At 42.3% G+C, this 19,057-nt stretch overlaps 1 protein-coding gene across 11 annotated transcripts in view; it reads right to left on the bottom strand.

Annotated features, from left to right (window-relative positions):
- The window catches only part of CACNA1B (calcium voltage-gated channel subunit alpha1 B), a 310,731-nt gene that overhangs the window by 64,574 nt on the left and 227,100 nt on the right, over nucleotides 1–19,057 (bottom strand). For all 11 annotated transcript variants that reach the window (XM_069771710.1, XM_069771700.1, XM_069771699.1 and 8 more), the window contains 6 exons: nucleotides 18,781–18,995; nucleotides 16,462–16,582; nucleotides 12,864–12,993; nucleotides 10,664–10,723; nucleotides 9,274–9,380; nucleotides 593–689 (listed from right to left, as the gene is read on the bottom strand). In XM_069771710.1, coding sequence (XP_069627811.1) covers nucleotides 593–689; nucleotides 9,274–9,380; nucleotides 10,664–10,723; nucleotides 12,864–12,993; nucleotides 16,462–16,582; nucleotides 18,781–18,995 — 730 coding nt within the window. The remainder of the gene's footprint in view (nucleotides 1–592; nucleotides 690–9,273; nucleotides 9,381–10,663; nucleotides 10,724–12,863; nucleotides 12,994–16,461; nucleotides 16,583–18,780; nucleotides 18,996–19,057) is intronic.

Genomic DNA, 19,057 nt, shown 5'->3' with positions numbered 1-19,057 from the left:
CTCTGTTTCCAGGGGCTGGCTGTATCTCAAAGCATTTGTGAAATGGTGTTGAATAAGTAACCACAGGCCATTACATTTATTTTACTTTGTAACTTAGTATTCTAGAGATGAAAGGGTACTGCTATAAAACCCTGCACTATATATTCTTTAATAGAAAAGATGAACAGATTAAAAGTCCTCATACACCAATGACATTTCTCTTTAGACAGACTGTGGAAAATCTTGCAATATTCATGTTAAGTTCTCTAGGGAAAGTCAAACACTCCAAAACCTATTTTCTCTTATATCATTTCTAAGACCATCACACTTATGAACTGTAATTTATTTGCATTTTTTTCTTATCTTTTTTTAGAAGCTTGATTTTAATATGGATTCACAATAATTCATAATATTGCATACAATGTTTGCAAAAGAAACAAGTGTTTGACATTTGCTAAACATCTGCACAGCTATTTTTATAAATCTGGCAAAGAGATTAATTGCAACAAAATAAAAGGAACACAAATAACTTGGATTAAGTTTAGTCCATCAACTTCCACTCAGATCAGTTGCAAACCTCCAGAGAAGGAAAGATTTGTGGTTATTCTCTAACCTTTAGTTTTGGCAGCCGTTTAATGGTCTTCAGTGGTCTTAGGACCCGCAGAACTCGCAGGGACTTGATTGTGTTGATGTCCTTGCCTTTGGTTCCTCTGCAAAGGATAAAAGGCACAAGAACAACAGAGGGAATAGTTTGGTCCTGAGGTCACTAACTGGAATATCTATAGGTACCCAGTGTGGTTTTGGTTGTGGAATAATTTGGGGGTTTTTTTACAGGTTTTGGGTGCCGTCCTCACCACAGATGCAGACAGTACTAGTGAGGACTGCAGATGAACGCCCACTTGAGACGTGTTAATCACCGCACAGGAGGAAGGCTGTGGGCAGGATATGGTCCTTGCAGCATTCAGCCACACATGCTCTCCAGCCTTCGCTCGCTTCCCAGCTACTCACCAAGCATCAGCCAGGAACCGGTGACCTTCCTGCCCCAACTTCCCACCCAGGCAACGGTCCAAGCCAGGGCAGCAGCACACCTCGGCTGCAGCCACCAGGAGAGGAGGCTCAGTACATTCATCCCAGCCCCAGGCAGGAGAAGTGAGAAAGCCACACGTGGCTCTCCTCCCTCCCAGGCACCTGGGTGAGACAGGAGGATGTTTCTCTGCGTGCTTCTTGCACTTCTCTGGCAGGGACGTTGTGTCTAGACAAGCAGACGGTGACCAGAGGGAACTGGAGCCTTCCTGGTGAGGGACTGAGCTCCCCTGGGGACCAGAGCGGCTCCATGCCCACACCCTCATCCTCGAGTCTCTCTTGGAAGACATGCTACCAAACCCATGCGGGAACATGTAATATGACAGCATATTACATGCCTGGAACAGTGCTAGGGCAACTTCCCACTTACACATGCAGGTGCTGTAAGTCACATTTTGGTTTTAGTTTTTGTTAAAACTGAGTGCAAGACTTGAGACCGTTCCTCTTGCTACCTTTAAGAGGTTTTTAGGGGAAGGACAGAGTTCCTTTCCTCGTGCACTTCCAAAATAAATTAAAAAAAGACACGGTTACATCTTCTTCCAACCCAACAGCAAAACAATGACATTCCCCTTCATTTCATATGAAGTGAAAAATGGGATGAAAATCTTTAACAGAGTTTTATTCATGACTACAGGTTTGGGTCTGAGACTGTATTGAAGAAACACAGGTGTGAATGAGTAACACATTGAACAGATGCTGATATACCTATTCTATGCTCTTCCGGTTCGCTAAACATTTCTCTTCTCCAACAGGAAAACAATAGAAATACAAGTAACGCGAGAGACCCACAAGAGGTATGTGCAGGTAGTGGATTGCAAAGCTTCCCCCACCATGCTAGCAGCCAGCCCTATGCACTATGCTAAGGGATAAGCACCAAGAGCAGAGGAAACCACCCAGTTTCGTGGCTGGCTGACCTTGCTCAGCCCTGGAAGGTGTCTTTTTGCAATCTATCCACTTCTAAAAGACTAATAACTCAGTACTAATACTGTACTACTCAATACTAACACTGGACTGGAATCTGCAACCTAGAACACGCATTCCTGTGTCATCTCCGGTCTCTTTCTCCAATTACCAGTCACTGCAATTGTCCTGAAATGCAATAAGCAGTGAGGCACAAGGAATTTTTGGAAGGCCATGGGTTGTATCCCAATGACTTATACATTGAACACAAGTTGCCTTTGCATATGATTTAATAGAAATGGAGGAGAGGGGGAACAGGATGGAGGCTTACCTGTCCTCTCCCTATCTCATCTTTCAGGGCTGCTTCAGGGCCATTTTAATCAGCTGCAGATGGATCCTGACTGCTGGCATGGCTGTAAATCCAGGTGACTGAGCTAATTAATACTCATGGAGTTACAGGACTGATTTAATGCCACAAAATAACTATTATATATTTAAAAGAAATTATTTTTTATTCTCATTAGAGACTCTTTAATCTGGTTAAGATGAAGCAGACACTGCCAACATAGCTTTTACTGACTTTCTCTTCAGGTTTTAGCACAACTGAAGATCTGGCCCATGTTTGGCTTTGCATTCTTGCTTTCAAATCACCAACTCTTAGCAAGCAACAATCTTGCCACGGTCACTGCAGCCGTCTCCTTGTCACCATAGCCTCCAGCTGAGCCACCCAAACTGGAGGTCACCTACTCACCAGGCAGCTTTGTCTGATCCTTAGCAATGCCTGGCTGTACAACAATTTGTTCAGCCTCTTGAGGAGGAGAGTCAGTGGCAGGAGGGAAGTAGTAGGGGAAATAGGTTACCGGGGCGGAGGTACACCTGGCTTGGCCAGCCTGTCCCCACAGCTGATGGTCACCCAGCACATGCCCATCATCTTGGCTGCCCCTGCTTCTCCCTTGGCCCTCTCCCCTCTGGAAGGCCAAGCAAATCACTCGGGTTGCTCCATGTTGCCCAGCCATTTGGGGTTTAACTAGATGAGGAAGCCAGAGCAGAGAGGGTGAAGAGGTAGGAGCTGAGGAAAGTAGAGGTGAGAGGAGAGTGAAGGTGAGAGGGTTAAGGGACATGTGGTTGGGGCAGTAGGAGGAAAAAAGAGGTGGGATACCTTGGCCCAGAACTATATTCAATTCTCGATCATTTGTGGCCACGTTTCTGGTTTGCAGATTAACACGCACAGCCCAGCTTAGTGGCACAGCCACTGACAGGTAGCAGCTGAACTAATAAATCTCAACAGCCCTCACCCGGGTTCAAGCAGAACCACAGAATATTTCTGTATGATGTCTTCCAGTGTTCCTGATTCCAGGAGACCTAACCACCTATTTACTACACTGCCATGCATTTCCACTAAATAACAACTGTACTAGTAAGGCTTCCTGGAAGGAAAGTTCAAGACGAGAACAGAGAAACTTCTTGGCTCTGAAGGAGCTAGCTCAGGTCTCACAAGCCTGAAGCAACAACCTCTGTGGACTTAATATTTCTAGGAAGGTTAAACAGACCTACTAGACTAGTGAATAGGTGGGGCAGAGCAAATCCTTCCTCCTGGGTCTGAGAGAAGCAGCTGTTTTTCCCTTGCACGGGGAGGTGTGTGGATGACTGCACTGAGAGCTTGGAGGTGAAGGGCAGACAGCTCCAGTCCTACAAAATTCCTTCTGCCTGAATGAAGGACACTAAGAAGCATTGATTTTTATTTTTTTTTCCTTTCAGGCACCTAAGCAAACAAAGAGTATGAGCCAATTAAATGTTAATGGGATTTATGATCTAAGTCATATAGAGAATCTTGAAAAATCATACTTATTTCTTGTCACAGTAAGGTTCCTGCTATAGGAGAAAGCTTTTTCAACAGACTGGTACTCCAAACTAGAATGATGTAAATTGCATTTTAATTAAATGGAGCTTCTGCAACTATTTCAGCCTGTCAAATAAAACCTTAAGGGTTGTTTTCGATGTTTTTAAGAACCCCCTCTGAAATACTGGTTTTTATATCACTAATACAAAGTGAGATGTCCCACAAAATAAAAGGTCCAGATGGAACTAGGATTCAGTCAAAAGGTGTATACAAGCACACATTTGACCAGAGTATTTCTCACAACGAAAATAAATTGCTATGGAAGGACAAGATCTTAGGCGACTGCAGAATAACAACTATAAAATTCAGAAGAAGTACAGAAGAGCAAGCAGGATAAAAACAGACAGTGAACAGAAGCCCAATGACTTTAAAAAAAAAAAAAAAAAAAAAAAGAACACCAGAAAGAAAAAATTGTATTAGGTCAATTCTGGTTGCATTAGGTCAATTCTGGTTGCATTAGGCCAGTTCTGGTTGCATTAGGCCAGTTCTGTTTTTCTGGGGGAGTTTGCTGCTCATTTATTTAAAATAATAAAAATATTTTAAAAGAGCTTTGCATGGTCTTTTTTCCTTTAATAAATAAAAGATCCTTTAAAAAATTAATAGTTCTTTATAATGGAAGCTTCTTGTTTCTGTTGCTTCTGCCAGCAGCTCTGATTTCACATAACATGGTCCTCTTAGAGTCATGTCATCAAATATTCAGAGTAGGGTGGAGTCACTGCCTTCTGCAATTGCCTGAAGTCCCCAAGGCAGAAAGTAAATTCCTCCACCAAAGAGTAAATGAGCTCACGCAACTCTGCCCAAGCACAAAGCCACCCTCTCCCAGGATCTACACGATCTGGCTTCCTAGACAGAAGAAACAAATACCCAATTTCCTGGACCACATCAAAGACCTTTCTTTACGTCTTTTTCATTGCACCTCTGGGTTATCTGCTGTGGAGAATCCCACCTGAGCTCCCGCCCTGCTTGAAACTGTGGTGTGAGATGATGCAGCTCTGCCTCCCCTCTGTCCCCGAAGCAAAGCTGTGCCGTACCACACCGATGACAAAACTGTCACCTCCTGGCAGATGGTTAAATGCAACTTTTGCTATCTCCTTCTTTACAAATTGCCCCTGCCAACCTCTCAAAAGGTATCTACACCCTGTTTTCACGTCAAAGACTTTTCACCAATGTCAGAGGCTGACAGCCTGAATCCCAGCTGGGTCATGTTGTCCAGACAGCACAAGATTAGTCCTGAAGCTTCCAGCACCGCTAATGCGGTTTAGAGGTGCAATCCTCTGAATGAGAATAAAACTGCTTCTTTAAAGCTAGTTATTAAGATTTTCATGAATTGCAACTCACGCATTAATGATGTACCTACTAAGTCATCCCCTCAGATCTTTTTGGTACACGTATATCTGCTTATCATGGTTTCTGACTCTCTGGTCTACTTGGCTTTCTAGTCTGCTTCTATCCTCTGCTTAAACAAAATTAGGATGAATGAGGACTGTTAAGGGAAAATACATTTCACTGAATAATGAGTAATAAAGGGACAAAGAAGTTGATGCAATGAGTGTAACATGGTTCGTTTCCACAGTGGCAAGTGTGTGTACACACATTTGACAGGCATAACAGTGCAGCAAGAGACAGGAATAACATATTACCCCATGAAACTCCTAGAGAGAGATTCCAGCAAGAAGAAGACAAAGAAAGAGCAGAGTCAATGACAAACAGAAACATAAGGCTATACAGTGCACCCCATGCACATACAAATATGTGCTGGCAGATAATCCCATCCCCTGTCCCACACCCACCAACTCAATGTTCATAAAAATAAACAAGCAAGGAAGCAACAGATTGGCTATACAGCATATACCCACACATTCCCCCAGGGTGCCTCAGCCCTTTCGACTGACAAGCAGACAGGGCACATATACCTTCATCCTCCTGACACTTAGGGAGATAATAACCTTGATTGTTTGGCAAATGCTGTTTGCTTTTTCAAAGAGCAGTGTGAAATTCTGTGCATCTCAGCCACCTTTCTGTTGTTGAAAATTTTAAAATGCAATCTCTTTGCTGCTATTCATCAGCTATCTCTATTGAACAAGTACATTTTACACCTGGGGCTGATAAATTTTGATGACAAATTTGCTAGCTTGCTTTAAGCTCCTCTACTTCTATTTCCCTAAAGACTAAAACATGTCTTTTATGTTTGTGGCATGTTTATCTCTAGAAAAAGCAAGGAATTTCTCTTTGAAATACATTGCTAAATGGAAGACATTTTATTATTATATCACCATCAGTATTACTAAAGTTTCTAGCATCTCACTGGAAGCCTTGTTTTAAAAATTTATTTTTTTTTTTTTTAACTACAGTCAAGCATAGAACAGCTTCTAAAGAGCTACAGGCAGAAAGTAGACTGATAGCTAGTTTGAGAGGCTGAGAGGGATTTTATGAACCTTGCAGCAATGACTGATACCATCTCGTATGCCTAAACAAACATAGGCTGTTGCAATATTCCAGATGGAAGCGTTTCAGGGAGCTCTGTTTTTCCTAGGGTTTCAGTGATATGTCTATTCAGCAAGAAGTTGATTCACATCACCTTCACTGGACACCAATGAGGTTAAGAACATGCATGAATTAAATCACACCCACTGAGTGGCAATTGCATATTCTTGCAAACAGAAAAACTGGTAACAGCCACGTTAAATACATTTTTACAGTGACACTGATGAGTGACAGGACTGTAGTGTTTGCTAGAAAAAGCCCACTAACAAAACAACAAAGATTACCAAGTTTATTCTCCGAAAGCTCATTTTCAGGATTATCAAAATTCAGCAGGCTTGGTGCGTCCATCTGGTTTAACCAAACAATGCAGTTGAGCTAAGGACATGACTATCTACCCAACTGTCATATGAGCAGTCTGAGACTTGTTAGCATTCATAACTGGACTAGCGGGAACAGAGAGCAAGTCATCTCGTACGAATGACTGGATTTCCTGCTCTCAGGTTAGACCAGAGATACTGCAAGCATTCTCTGAACTGGACGTCGACACTCACTGCCTGCTGAAACATGGACACGTAGCAGAGGTTAAAGTGATAAGAAAAATCACAGAAGAAATTCAAATTTTTCCAAGTCTCAGAAATAGGTTTGACTCACTTTAATCTGGGACACAATAAATAGGCAGGCAGGTTTTTTTGCATTCAATTTCTGTAAATCCCTGCTCAATATTTACTCAAAGAGCATGTAAAATAGAAGCAGCTTGGGGCACACTATTATGAAGCACAGTCAGGGGATGTGCAAGTAATTTATTCAGAGGCTGATGAGGTGCTGTTAGATATTCACGGCCCAATGTGAGCAATAGAAAACCTGAGCACAGACTCAGAAAGATTAAAAATTATTCATTTCAATCCATAACTTGTCCAAAGGAAAAATCTTGTTCAAAGAGAAGATGTTTTAAAGGCAAAGCCTGATGTTTGTCCTCACAGCACACAGAGTTGCTCTGAAGGGCTCACAAAACGCCCCTTCTCCCAGTCTGCCTTGAAAGTTTGAATTCTTAATGGAAAAGGGAAATTCTCAGTGAACCACAGGCTTGGGTAACATTGTTTTGCAAACTAATACTTGTGACTAATATTATTTTACTTTTATACCTCTCTTCAATTCAGAGGAGCTCTGTTTACTTGATAAACCTTTTTTTTAGTCAGTTTTTGCTTAACTCAGTCTGACCACATCCAGTTCTGAAAGATGTTATGCTAATATATTTCATGTGTGAAACTAAGCCACACATATGTCTAGTCAAGCTTAAAAAGCAGCCTCATTTTGGATGTCAAATTTTAGGTAAGCAAGACATCCATCAGACCAGACCAGCAATTCCATTTCAAGGCAACCTTGCTTACAACAGAGCACTCAGCTACTCTGAAAAACAAATTTCTAATGAATAGGGACAAAGTCTTTAAAGAAGGCAGGACAGTGTCCCTTTGAAAAATTTATCTTGGACATGACTTGCTCCAAGATCTAAATTCATTGGTGTAGGATTGGGCACAGAAAGCCCAGACCCCAATATTGCCAAGTGTCACTCCTCAACTGGCTTAAAAAATCCTACCAACAATGTCAATCCCACCTCCTTCATTCCATCCACTCCTTGGTCAAATTAGCTTAGACATCTTTATCCAGCATTTACTATGAAGAATAGAAGATCTAAAATACAAATCTCACAGGCTGAATGTGAAAGGAATTTTGACACCTCAGAAAATGAAAAAATCCTGAGAAATATTCCAGGCCAATGTTACCAGAAAGGTCCCGGTAACTTTTTGTGCTGCAAGAGACATGGCAGTATTTTTCATCAGCAGTGCACGTAAGAGGAGCAATGGATATGGCCATCTGCCTAAAAATTACTGTCAGTCTAAAATATACAAGACACGCTTCTGCAGTTCCTTGACAAAGGTGAATACTTTTTCTCATTAGCAAGTAAAACACTGCTAATTTCTTCACCTTCTCTAATCATCATGTCAACAAACAGGTGAATGGAGTTTGGGCATGAGCTGCTAAATGTTCACTGTAATTACTCAAGGCTAATTTAGCGGAAGATTAAACTGACCAAGTCCTGTAGCCTGTTTCCAGGTCATCTCCTAGAATTTCTCAGGAAAACATTTGTAAGACAATTATTCTGTGGCCCAGAGCTACACATGGAAATTTTCTTTCCATCATCCAACTCTGAGCTCCCCAAGTTCTGAAGAACCCGCATTGCTCTTCCTCTGGTCTCTTTTGAGAAAAATGCTCAAACAAAAAGCTAATCATTTCATTTTTAAAAAGTAGTTCCTCTGTGTCTCTTGCTCAAAATTCTCCATGACATTAAAGAAGCACATGGAACATTATTTAATGTCATAAATAGAGAGCTGTGACTGAGGGAGGGAGCAATTAGCCTTAGAAGTTAAACTCTCTGGAAATGCAAGTACCCTGAATGAGAGAGGAGGAGGAGAGAGAAATACCAAAGGTATCTGAACTAGAAATATCCATCACTGTAGAAATAATCTTTTGTAAAGAGTTCACTGAGTTATCAGCTGATTTCATTAACTATTTTTTCATAGGAAGAGCAATTTTTAAAACAATTGCCTGAAGACACTGGACTGCCACAAAGTGTTACAATGTGTCCTTGAAAAGAAGTTGGCCAAATGATCACAAAAATCTTGGCTTAATCTTTGAATGAACAGTGAACAGAGTCTCCCTAAAGCTGGGAGAATTTTCAGGAGATTCTACAACACAAATTTAGAGAACTTCCCCCCCCCCCCAACTATAAGATGATAAAGGGCAGAAATTAAACATTTTGCTGAGAAATGGAGCCATAAAAACTACGCTTCAACTAGCTCTGTGCCAGGGTCCTGCCTCCTCTGCAACTTATTTCCTAGAAATTGGGATGTTAAGGAAAATGTACTTACGAGAAGGCAAACGCCACCAAGGCCCCACTGACCACAATGAAGTCCAGGATATTCCACAGGTCACGGAAGTAGGAGCCAGGGTGGAGTAACAGCCCCAAGTCAATCATCTTCAGATGAAACACGTGAAAAGAAAGAGTTTTAATATAACAAGTACCAAATCAACACGACCAAGGTACAGAGGAATGTCCTTGATAAATGACCCTTCACAAATTCTTCTTCAGGGCTTCACAGCAGCAAGGCAATATCTAGATACTTAGTCAAGCTGCTCATCTCTAATAGGCACAGAGAGCTCTGTCAAAACTGAAGCTGAAGTCAATAAACCATAACCAAAAGCATGAGAGACAAGAGTACTAGCTGCTACATAGGATTCTTTGCACAGACATGCATTAATTTATGGCAACAGCAATCTGTGTGTGAAACATCCAAATAGTTTAATTTTATTCTACTCCAATCCTACCAGATTAGTAGGAATTAACAACTGGCATAGGATATTACACAATAAAACACAAAGAGAGGATGGGAAGACCCACAGAAAATGCAACAGTCAAAGAAATACACCTGCTCCGGAGCACTTGCTGAAAGATGCTGCTCAGTGTAGCAGCCTGGCTTGCTTCTGCATGAGACTGAGCCTCTCCTTGCAATGCTGCTAAAGATCTTCTACAGTTGAGTCTCAATGTGCATGCTAGACATTTTACGTGTTTTTCTGAGAGCCTACAACTGCCCATGTAAGGTTGCTTTCCTCACATAGCTTCAAATCCTTCTACTGAACAAACAAGGGAAAATCTGTTTTTTATTCTGCACCTCTTTTGCATCTTGCTCTGACAGTAAAAAATAACTCCATCATTTCCCCAAGAATAAATCCTGACTTTATTAGAACTGTGCTTTCCGGAAAGTTACTGCCCCACAGTCTTAGCAAAACCTATCACCCTACTGAGTAAAGTAAAAAGATAACTCCTCAACTTTTTGAAACATGACAGACCAAGAATCAGTTGCTATTAATATTCCTGATCAGCATTAAAGGAAAAGGAAAGAATCGGATGTGTTTCAGTAAGGTCTATCAGCTCCTGTGTCCTTAGTTATGCACAGACATTTCTGCATCAGGCACTCACATTTCTTATCCTCTTACACAACCACAGCTACTAAAGATATCCTTATTTTCCTCCATAAAATGAGAGATTAAAGAAACCAGGAGAGCCGCTACAGAAAGGCATCTGTTGTGCACTGGCTACTTCCGAGTGCTGCTCCTGAGTTAAAGCTTTCCATCACCACCACCTTTCCAGGCACCCTGGGAGCTCTGTCATGCTCCAACCCTCTTCCTCCAGTTTCCCAGAAGTAGAAGAGTGTAAATCTGAAAGGGGAGGTGAACCTTTCCGCTTGGAAAAATTCTTACCTTGATCACCATCTCAAAGGTAAAGACACCCGTAAATATATAATCCAAGTATTTCAGAGCCTAAATGGGAAAGAGAAATGCATATCAGGGGAGAGTATACACTGAAATAATCTGCACATGAACAAAGAGTAAAAAGTCTTTTCTAGCAATGGTCTATTAGCTACAATGGGTAAGTATCATCTGATGGGAGGCTTTCAAATAGTTTAGGCACAAGCTTGAATCACCTGATTTAAAGAGCAACTTTTTTTCCAGTCCTTGCCAGACTGCAGTATGCAGGCCCATGCGCTGCTTCAGTGCACCTGCATATATGGCAGGTTTAAAAAGGCAAAATGGATATTTCAAATCGAAATATTTGAATAACCTTTCCTAAAGAGCTTATTTGCCAGCATCTGTGTAGCAGCCTGGGTTTCTTTTCTGCTGTAGCTGATGATAGTACTATTAAAGACCTTGGGAGAGTAAGAGAGTGATAAAATCCTTTTTGTAAAACTGATCCCACAGTTATTAAAGGAAGAGGAAGAGAGATTGCTCATAGCTACTTCAGCTCATTACTAATATAAGGATTCGTGGATCCTCCTCTGGAAAAAGCTAATACTGACCAGGTTCAGAAGCAGGAGGCCAGGCCAGGCAATTCCTGCTCTAACCTGGTCTGCCAACTTGTGCTCTGAAGCAATTCAGTTCCTTAATCTGTTTAAGGGGTGGATGAACACATATCCCTCAGTACATGTCCTGGTAAATGCAATACCAGTCCATTCGAATATCTATAGATCTCCTAAATTTTAACATAATTCTGTGGATGGGATGCACCTACTCACAGTCAGATTCATATGATTATACATACCAAATGAATATTAAGACAATATAAATATCACATGATATCCACATACTGCAACTATCTACACTGAAGAGTCCAAAATTAGGCAACTGCATCTTGCAATTTCTATACGTAATCTTCAGTTCTGTAGACTCCCTGTTGTCCACGTAACTGTAACCAGCTCTGTGCCAATGTCCTCATGTGAGTGTGCTTGAAAATAGACACCCGGCTATCTGCTTCATGAACTCTCCTGGGCTGCATGCTCTCATGTAAAAGGTGGCGCACTCCTACTTCTGCTCGTAACAGCACCCATCTATAAAGTCTCCGAGTTTGGTGTGACAGCCATAGATAAGTAGATTTGCTACTAATTCTAAGAGATTGCTACCATGCCCCACCAAGATAAAAAGCCTGGTTTCAGTTCCTCAGGCTCTGCTCTAGAAGGAGCAGGAGATCTTAGGACAATGTCAGCTTTACTTGTGACTGGGGAAGCCTTTCCCACCGCTGAATGGTGTGTAAGCTTTGCAGGCTTCTTCCACATAAGTCACACCAGCCAAACAACCAGTGATTTCCACGTTCTCAAACTTGGATGTGGTTGAAGCACAAGAAAGGGACAGGAATTGTGAGCATTTTGATAGTGGTTTTTGCTGGTTTTGACTGGCATAGAGTTAATTTTCTTCATAGTAGCTTGTATGGGGCTATGTTTTGGATTTGTGCTTGTGTTGATAATGCAGGGATGTTTTTGTTACTGCTGAGCAGTGCTTACACAGCACCAAGGCCTTTTCTGCTCCTCACCCCACCCCACCAGCGAGCAGGCTGGGGGGGCACAAGGAGTTGGAAGGGGACACAGCTGGGACAGCTGACCCCAACTGACCCGAGGGACATTCCAGACCACAGGATGTCATGCTCAGCATATAGAGCTGGGGGAAGAAGAAGGAAGGGGGAGATGTTCAGAGTGATGGCGTTTGTCTTCCCAAGTCACCGTTAGGCGTGCTGGAGCCCTGCTTTCCTGGAGATGGCTGAACACCTGCCTGCCCATGGGAAGTGGTGAATGAATTCCTTGTTTTGCTTTGCTTGCATGCGCAGCTTTTGCTTTACCTATTAAACTGTCTTTATCTCAACCCACCAGCTTTCTCACTTTTACTCTTCCAATTGTCTCCCCCATCCCATAGTGGGGGAGTCAGTGAGCAGCTGTGTGGGGCTTAGTTGCCAGCTGGGGTTAAACCATGACATAGTAAACCAGCTAATTTGAGGATGTTATTAAAGAAAGCTCCAGTTTTGCACTTGCCAGTGCACCGTGTTATCCTTTGGAGATGGGAACTGACATGCCATGTGCATAACTTCTGGGACAAGTAGGACAACTGTATTCTAGCCATGTTGGTTGGTACTTACATCGTTCCTCGGTGACTCGGCTTGGACAGGATCTTCTGCAGCCAGGGCAATGCTGCTGAGGGCTATAACTATGAGGATGACCATCTCAAAATAGCGCAGGTTGACAATGTAGTGGAACAGACGCCGAATCCTGCAAACAACATAAGCACATAGAAGGGCTATTGCAGGTCCTGTAAGTCAAGTGCAGTGCTATGAAAGACTGGCAGAAGAACAACGTTCATCAGGAATATCACCTTTAGGATTCCTATTACAATAATGGTAAGATAATAAGAACCAGGATCAATGGCTTTAAACTACAGTTTGCAACAGATCTGTGGTGAGATTTAAAGACATTTAACATCTTTGCAGTGGTCTCTATCCCCTCTGCAAAGCAATGACATATATTTATCTGTCAAAAGGGCATTGAGAGCTTTCAAGCATTCAGACTCCATTCTACAAATTATGTTTATATACTCCCCCATCCTTTTCACTTTGAACTCAACAGGCTGGAGTCCTGTGCGTTCAAAACTAGGTTTGAAATCCTTTTAATATCAACTAATCCCTTTAAAATTGAGATATATGCTATGCACTTTGAGACTCTTAGCTGAAACTGGCTTCATAACTATGAGTATTACTTCTACCAGTCTCTCTCTTGCCAAGTACCTCTGTCTGCACTTATATTCTAAGATATGCTTTATAAGCTGCACAAATACTTTACAGTAATATATTTGATTACTTTAACCTAATCTTTTTCTTCACAAATTGTGTCCAAAAAAAGTGACAAACGCTTCAATTCCTAAGCAATGCAAAACTATTCAGAAATTTCAGCTAATAACTGTATCTGACCACAATTCACAAGTACTTAACTGCACAGAGAACTCTACATTTGCACCATATTTGTCAGCTGAATAAAAGACTTAGGTCCTGCCTGAGAATCAAATTATACGTGTAACTTGCCAACAACCTTGTTATCTCAGAACGTAATTCAGTTACTATATCACATTTTCTCTAAGCAAATATCTGAACAGTTAGAATTAAAATTTATTTTTCACATCTACTTATATATTCTTTTTCTCTGGATTGCTAATGGATTCAGAATGAAAAAGAGTTACAAATACCAAGGAAACAGATTTGATACAAAATAAGATGAAGAAAATTGCTTTTGTGGATCCCTTAACTCTGGTTATCAATCTGACAGAAGAATATTATTATCTGTGTGCTCCATGAATCCCTAGAAGTGAAAGGCAACATTTTCAGTAACATTTGTAACTGTAATTCTTGCATCAAACTCAATTCATCAAAGAAATAAGTCCCTATTTTTAAATCTTCATCATTCATAACCAGCACTGAGATGTGGGAGCATTTGTAAACTGCCAGTAGTGCTTGAGAAATCATTTTAAATGCATGTCTGCTTTAAGAGGGTGATGGCACTTGGAAAGTAATACATTTCATTTATGCTTCTCAGAACCGTTTTGCCCACTAGCAGCACCCGGGTCATGCATCCCCAGCAGGGCTTGGAAGGGAGATAGTTAGCAACAGATGTGGTGAAAACCTTCATACCCCAGAAAGCAGAAAGACCTCTCTTGAGAATTAGCAGCAGCCAAAACACCTGAGGGGATCCAGCTGGGTCTGCATCTTGCCCAGAGGAAGAAAAACAAGTTGCTGACATTCCTAGAGTTTGGTCTTTGTCTTGTTATTTCCCCTTGGCCCTGTGTTATAATACATCTCTCCCAGTGAGCTTTGTTTTTTCAATGGTCTTTTAGTACAGTTTTGAGGGGAGGAGGGAGCGTGCTGGAGAAAACTGTAAGATGACTGAAACAACATAGCAAATCCTGGACTATGAGCCTCAGAAGGTCATAACTGCAGGATGAGGTGAGAGAAGACAAGCATTCGTATGAAAAAAAGAAAAGTCTTGCTGCTTCTCTGTCTGCCCAGTCCACTCCTCAGCTCAGACCCTTCTGGGCTTGGGACCATCTAGCTTTCCACTCTGCAATACTGCCTTTAGCAGACATTTTGCAGCTAACACTCATTTTTGGTGATCACTCCACAACAAAAAGACTTGAGCTACCAAATATTAAGGAAATACTGTTTCCTTATCAACCAGACAGGGTCCAAGCCCCATAATTCAAATTTGACCCAGAAAGCATAATTACATTATAGGTGCACCTCATCTAATGCTCTGCCCTTGCCTTAGCTGCCTTTTACATGAATCCAAAGGACATGTTGCCTTATTTGAAATAGCACAATGCTATCACAGTATTCTGAAAAGGGGAAACTTTCTAGGCTTTTGGCTCAGTTACCCTAAAGCATCCTGAGGTCTACCTGGCAGCTGGCTGCAGAAGGCAAATGGGAAAGACAAGTGCCTCTCTTGTGGGTTTGAGACAGAAGGGGCACGTTTTGAGTCTTCAGTTCATTTCCTTTGGAGATGGGATTAGATGAGCAGTAGTTTGGGGTCATTCTCCCTCACAGCTGGCATTGAGAGATAGTCTCTAACTTCTCCCACTGATGAATTCCTTCTGTGCTCATAGCTGTATCACCTTGGAGCATGCAGGGCTGTAGCCTGAACTACACAGCTGGCACTTGTGTTTAAAGAAAGTATTCAGCCTGCCTACTGTCCCAGGGTGCCAGACCATGGCTTCCACCACAGATGCATTTTTGATATCAAAGATGAGTACACGGAGCAGCCCATTTTGTTCCACCGACTGCATAGGCAGCCATGACGTCACAGTCCTGAGTAGCAGGAGGTGTAGAAGCACTCATTCTTCTCTTCAATCAAGTTGCCAAAGGAAGGGCCTGAGTTCACCTTAGGAATCTGAGCATGCAGAGTACAACCTGAGAGAGTAACATCTAGGATCTACAACAAGCCTACCTGAGCCAGAGAGAAAGGATCACATCTGCTCCTAGCAGATCTCTGGGTTGGCAGAAGTTTCAAACGCCCTCCGTTGCCCTAAGTTATTGCTTAAAATGATTCACAGGCCTTCATGCTACAATTATTACAACCCCTGCTGCTCTTGTCTAGTCCTGCAGCTCTTCAGAGCGACACATTCAGTATTTACAGGCTTTGAGTACAAAGCTCCCCATGAGGCAGAGATGCCCGAAGCGGAAGAAATGCTGTAATCCCAACAGATCCCACAAGCTGTACTCTCAGCCTTAGCAAATGAAAAATATTCACTTTTTCCCAGAAGTTCTAAGTTTTCAGTGATGCGACGGTACTAGTAAAGAAAGAGCACGAATTCCAGCTGAGGAACCTGCAATTATTTGCTGACATAAAAAACAGCCCCCAACCTGCGTCTCCTGATAGTGTCTTCTTCCAGCGATAGTCCCTACTCCCACCCTTTATTGATCTACGACTGAGCAAAAAACTGCCCACCTGACTGTCAGCAGAGCAGTTAGGAAGGGTCTGCCTAAAGCATCATCTTTTCCCTGTCCTGGCAATCTATTCTGCCAGGAAAGCCCAGCTGAAAGGCAGCATCTGGTCCACAGCCTACCTAAGCTTTTATTTAATTTCTCAATGTGTTTGACTGGCAGAGTTGAAGATCAAGCTAACGTTATTGCTTTGAATACCCATGCGTGAAGTACCTGTAACCCATAAGTGGTATTATAGAGTCAGAGGACTTACGGATTTGTAGGACTCAGGATAAACATGGAACTGTAAGGCAAGATTGGTTTAGGCCCATTTTTTGTCAAGTCATCAACGTCTTTCTTCTCCTCTGCTTTACTTTCAAATTCAACGTTGTTCACTGAAATGTGAATTTAAGGAAACAGAAATGAGAGAGTTAAAAATGTATCTGCACCCTCCACACAGCAGGCTGCCTGCAACAGCTGGATATGCAAACAATGCAGCTGGGATAGCAAACAGCCTTTGAATATGCTGATTAAATGTGATGAACAATCATTTGATTATTATCACTGCTATTTACTACAGTATGTTATACACCGCAATTATACTCCTTAACTGCTGCACTGATGAGCAATATATCAGAAATGGCCAGGAAATGAAGATGCCCAATGCAGACAAACAAAGAAACTTTACACTTATTTATACAAGAGCTGCCAAACTGGGGATGGAAATCCCATTCCAAATATCATAGATTATTAAGGAGAGAGGATCAGCTAGGGATCCTTGGAAAGAAAAAAAGACAGTAAGTCTAACCAACTGCATAATTCTGTATCTTCTCCCATAGATCACTAGCACAATTGGCTTTGGAATGTGTAAAACAACAAATTCATAGATAAGCTTTAATAATTTGGGGGCTAAGACTGCTGAACTTCCCAGCATTAGGAACAGAAACTTGGAAGGGACTTCTTGGACCCCCTAGCTCTGTGCCTGCATAGTGCATCCCAGTTTTGGCAGGGCTCCCCATGTATAAAGTTGTCGAACTCCATCTCACATCAGGTTTTCAACTCACGTGATCCCCTTGTAGAAGATTGTTCTGAACCTCACTCCCAAAGGTTAGAAATACGTTCTCTAATTTCCATCATAAGTTTACTTGCAGTGGGTTTATAGGATAATGTACTTAAGATAATTTCCACTATATGAACTGGAAAACATTTAATGTTGCAAATTCTTAGACAGATATATATACTTGTCTATTAATTCACAGAACCTAGAATGCAAAAACCCCACCCACTTATAATGTGTTAGGCGCAGGTTTTTATTACTTTTTGCTTTATTTTGTAATAAAATGACATTATTTTGTGAGTGACATGTTCAATAAAGTCCTTATTTTATCTCAAGCCAGATAACACAGGAAATGGTCAGGAAAGAGAGAGGCTGATAAATTGTGATTGACAGGAATTCAGTATTGCAATATAGTAAAACTACAATTTAAGAAAAAAGAAGAAAGAAGAAAAGAAAAAAAAAACAACAACCAAGTCTTGTGTGACTGACAACACAGTGAAAAAGCATGCAGAGAAACCCCTAGTTTTTGGCTGTGCCTCTTGGAAAGCAGAGTCCTGACAGCCTGCAATCTAACATGGACCTTTTAGATTTCACACTGCAATCCCCATTGGCACCCCCATCTCTCAAGACTTCTCGAGGCTGTGCCAACACTGCCAGGGATGAGCCACAAGCTGGTCGGAACAGGCTGGTGTCCGGGTGGCTGCAGAGAAAACCATGGGCACAATGAGCTTGGGACTGTCTGCAAAACAGTGTAAATCTGTGCTGATAGACCCAAGGCACAGAGCTCTGGAAAAGGACAATCTGGGGTGGATCTGCTGAAACTGAGATGCAGAGGATTGCAAGCAGCTCTAAAATTACATGGCCTGCAGGAACCCAAAGCAGCAGGGTCACATGATGGATGCTGTGATGGCTGTGCAGCCATCAAAGACCTGCTGCTGCACAGTGGCGTCAGCTAATAAGCCAAGAAGCGTGAATTCAGACTGTGGGCTTGAATGCAATACCACTGCCTCCCCTGTCCTTTGCTGAGGGGTCTGTGGCCAGTCAGGCCCCTGAGACACCAGAGGAACCATAGCACAGCACTGATGGAGCAAGAGCTTGAAGCATGGCAGCAGAGGAAGGTGATAAAGCAGAGGACCTACTCCCATGCTCACAACAAGATCTTGACCGGTTTGCTGCAGAAGCTGTTTATTTTGCTGCGCAGCTCTCAGTTACTACATTTTGCTGCTTTTCTTGTTCCTTCATCTTTCTCTTTTGCGAAGATACATGGATGTGTTCTGGGTAAGCCATCTCGAGGGAACTTTACGTGGTGTTTCCCAGAGCCACCAGGTGACCCCGGTGGCCCAGGAACCCATTTTGGGTTCCTGCAGGCTGCATGAATTGTAGAGCCTATATCAACAAGTTCTCCTGTCCACCTATTGCAAGAATGCTGGTGGCCAGGAGAGCCCCCATCACGCAGTGGGTGCTGCTAGCTCCTTGGAAAGTTAGCTCCTTCCTGGCAATTTCATAGCAAAAAAGCAGGGGGACAAAGGCACTCACTTGGTATGACAGTGGTTTCCCCTGGTGGGGCAGTGATAGTGACAGGGATGTTCACAGTGGTGGTTTTGTCCAGAGGTGGCTGAATCATCCGTGTCACGTTCTTCTGGTTGTCAGCATCTTCTGGCTGCTCCGGCACTTTCTGCAGATAGGTGCTGGGAAGGGTGTGCACAGGGACACTCACACTTCCACTAGCCTCAATCTCACACTGATTTTCCCTAAGGTAGAAAAGCATATTTTATTAAACATGGCCCAAGAAGGATTCAGAGAACATATGTAC

This window comes from Haliaeetus albicilla, chromosome 26, assembly GCF_947461875.1.
Source record: "Haliaeetus albicilla chromosome 26, bHalAlb1.1, whole genome shotgun sequence".
NCBI classification, from domain to species: Eukaryota; Metazoa; Chordata; class Aves; order Accipitriformes; family Accipitridae; genus Haliaeetus; species Haliaeetus albicilla.
This window is presented reverse-complemented; position numbering and strand designations above follow the sequence as displayed.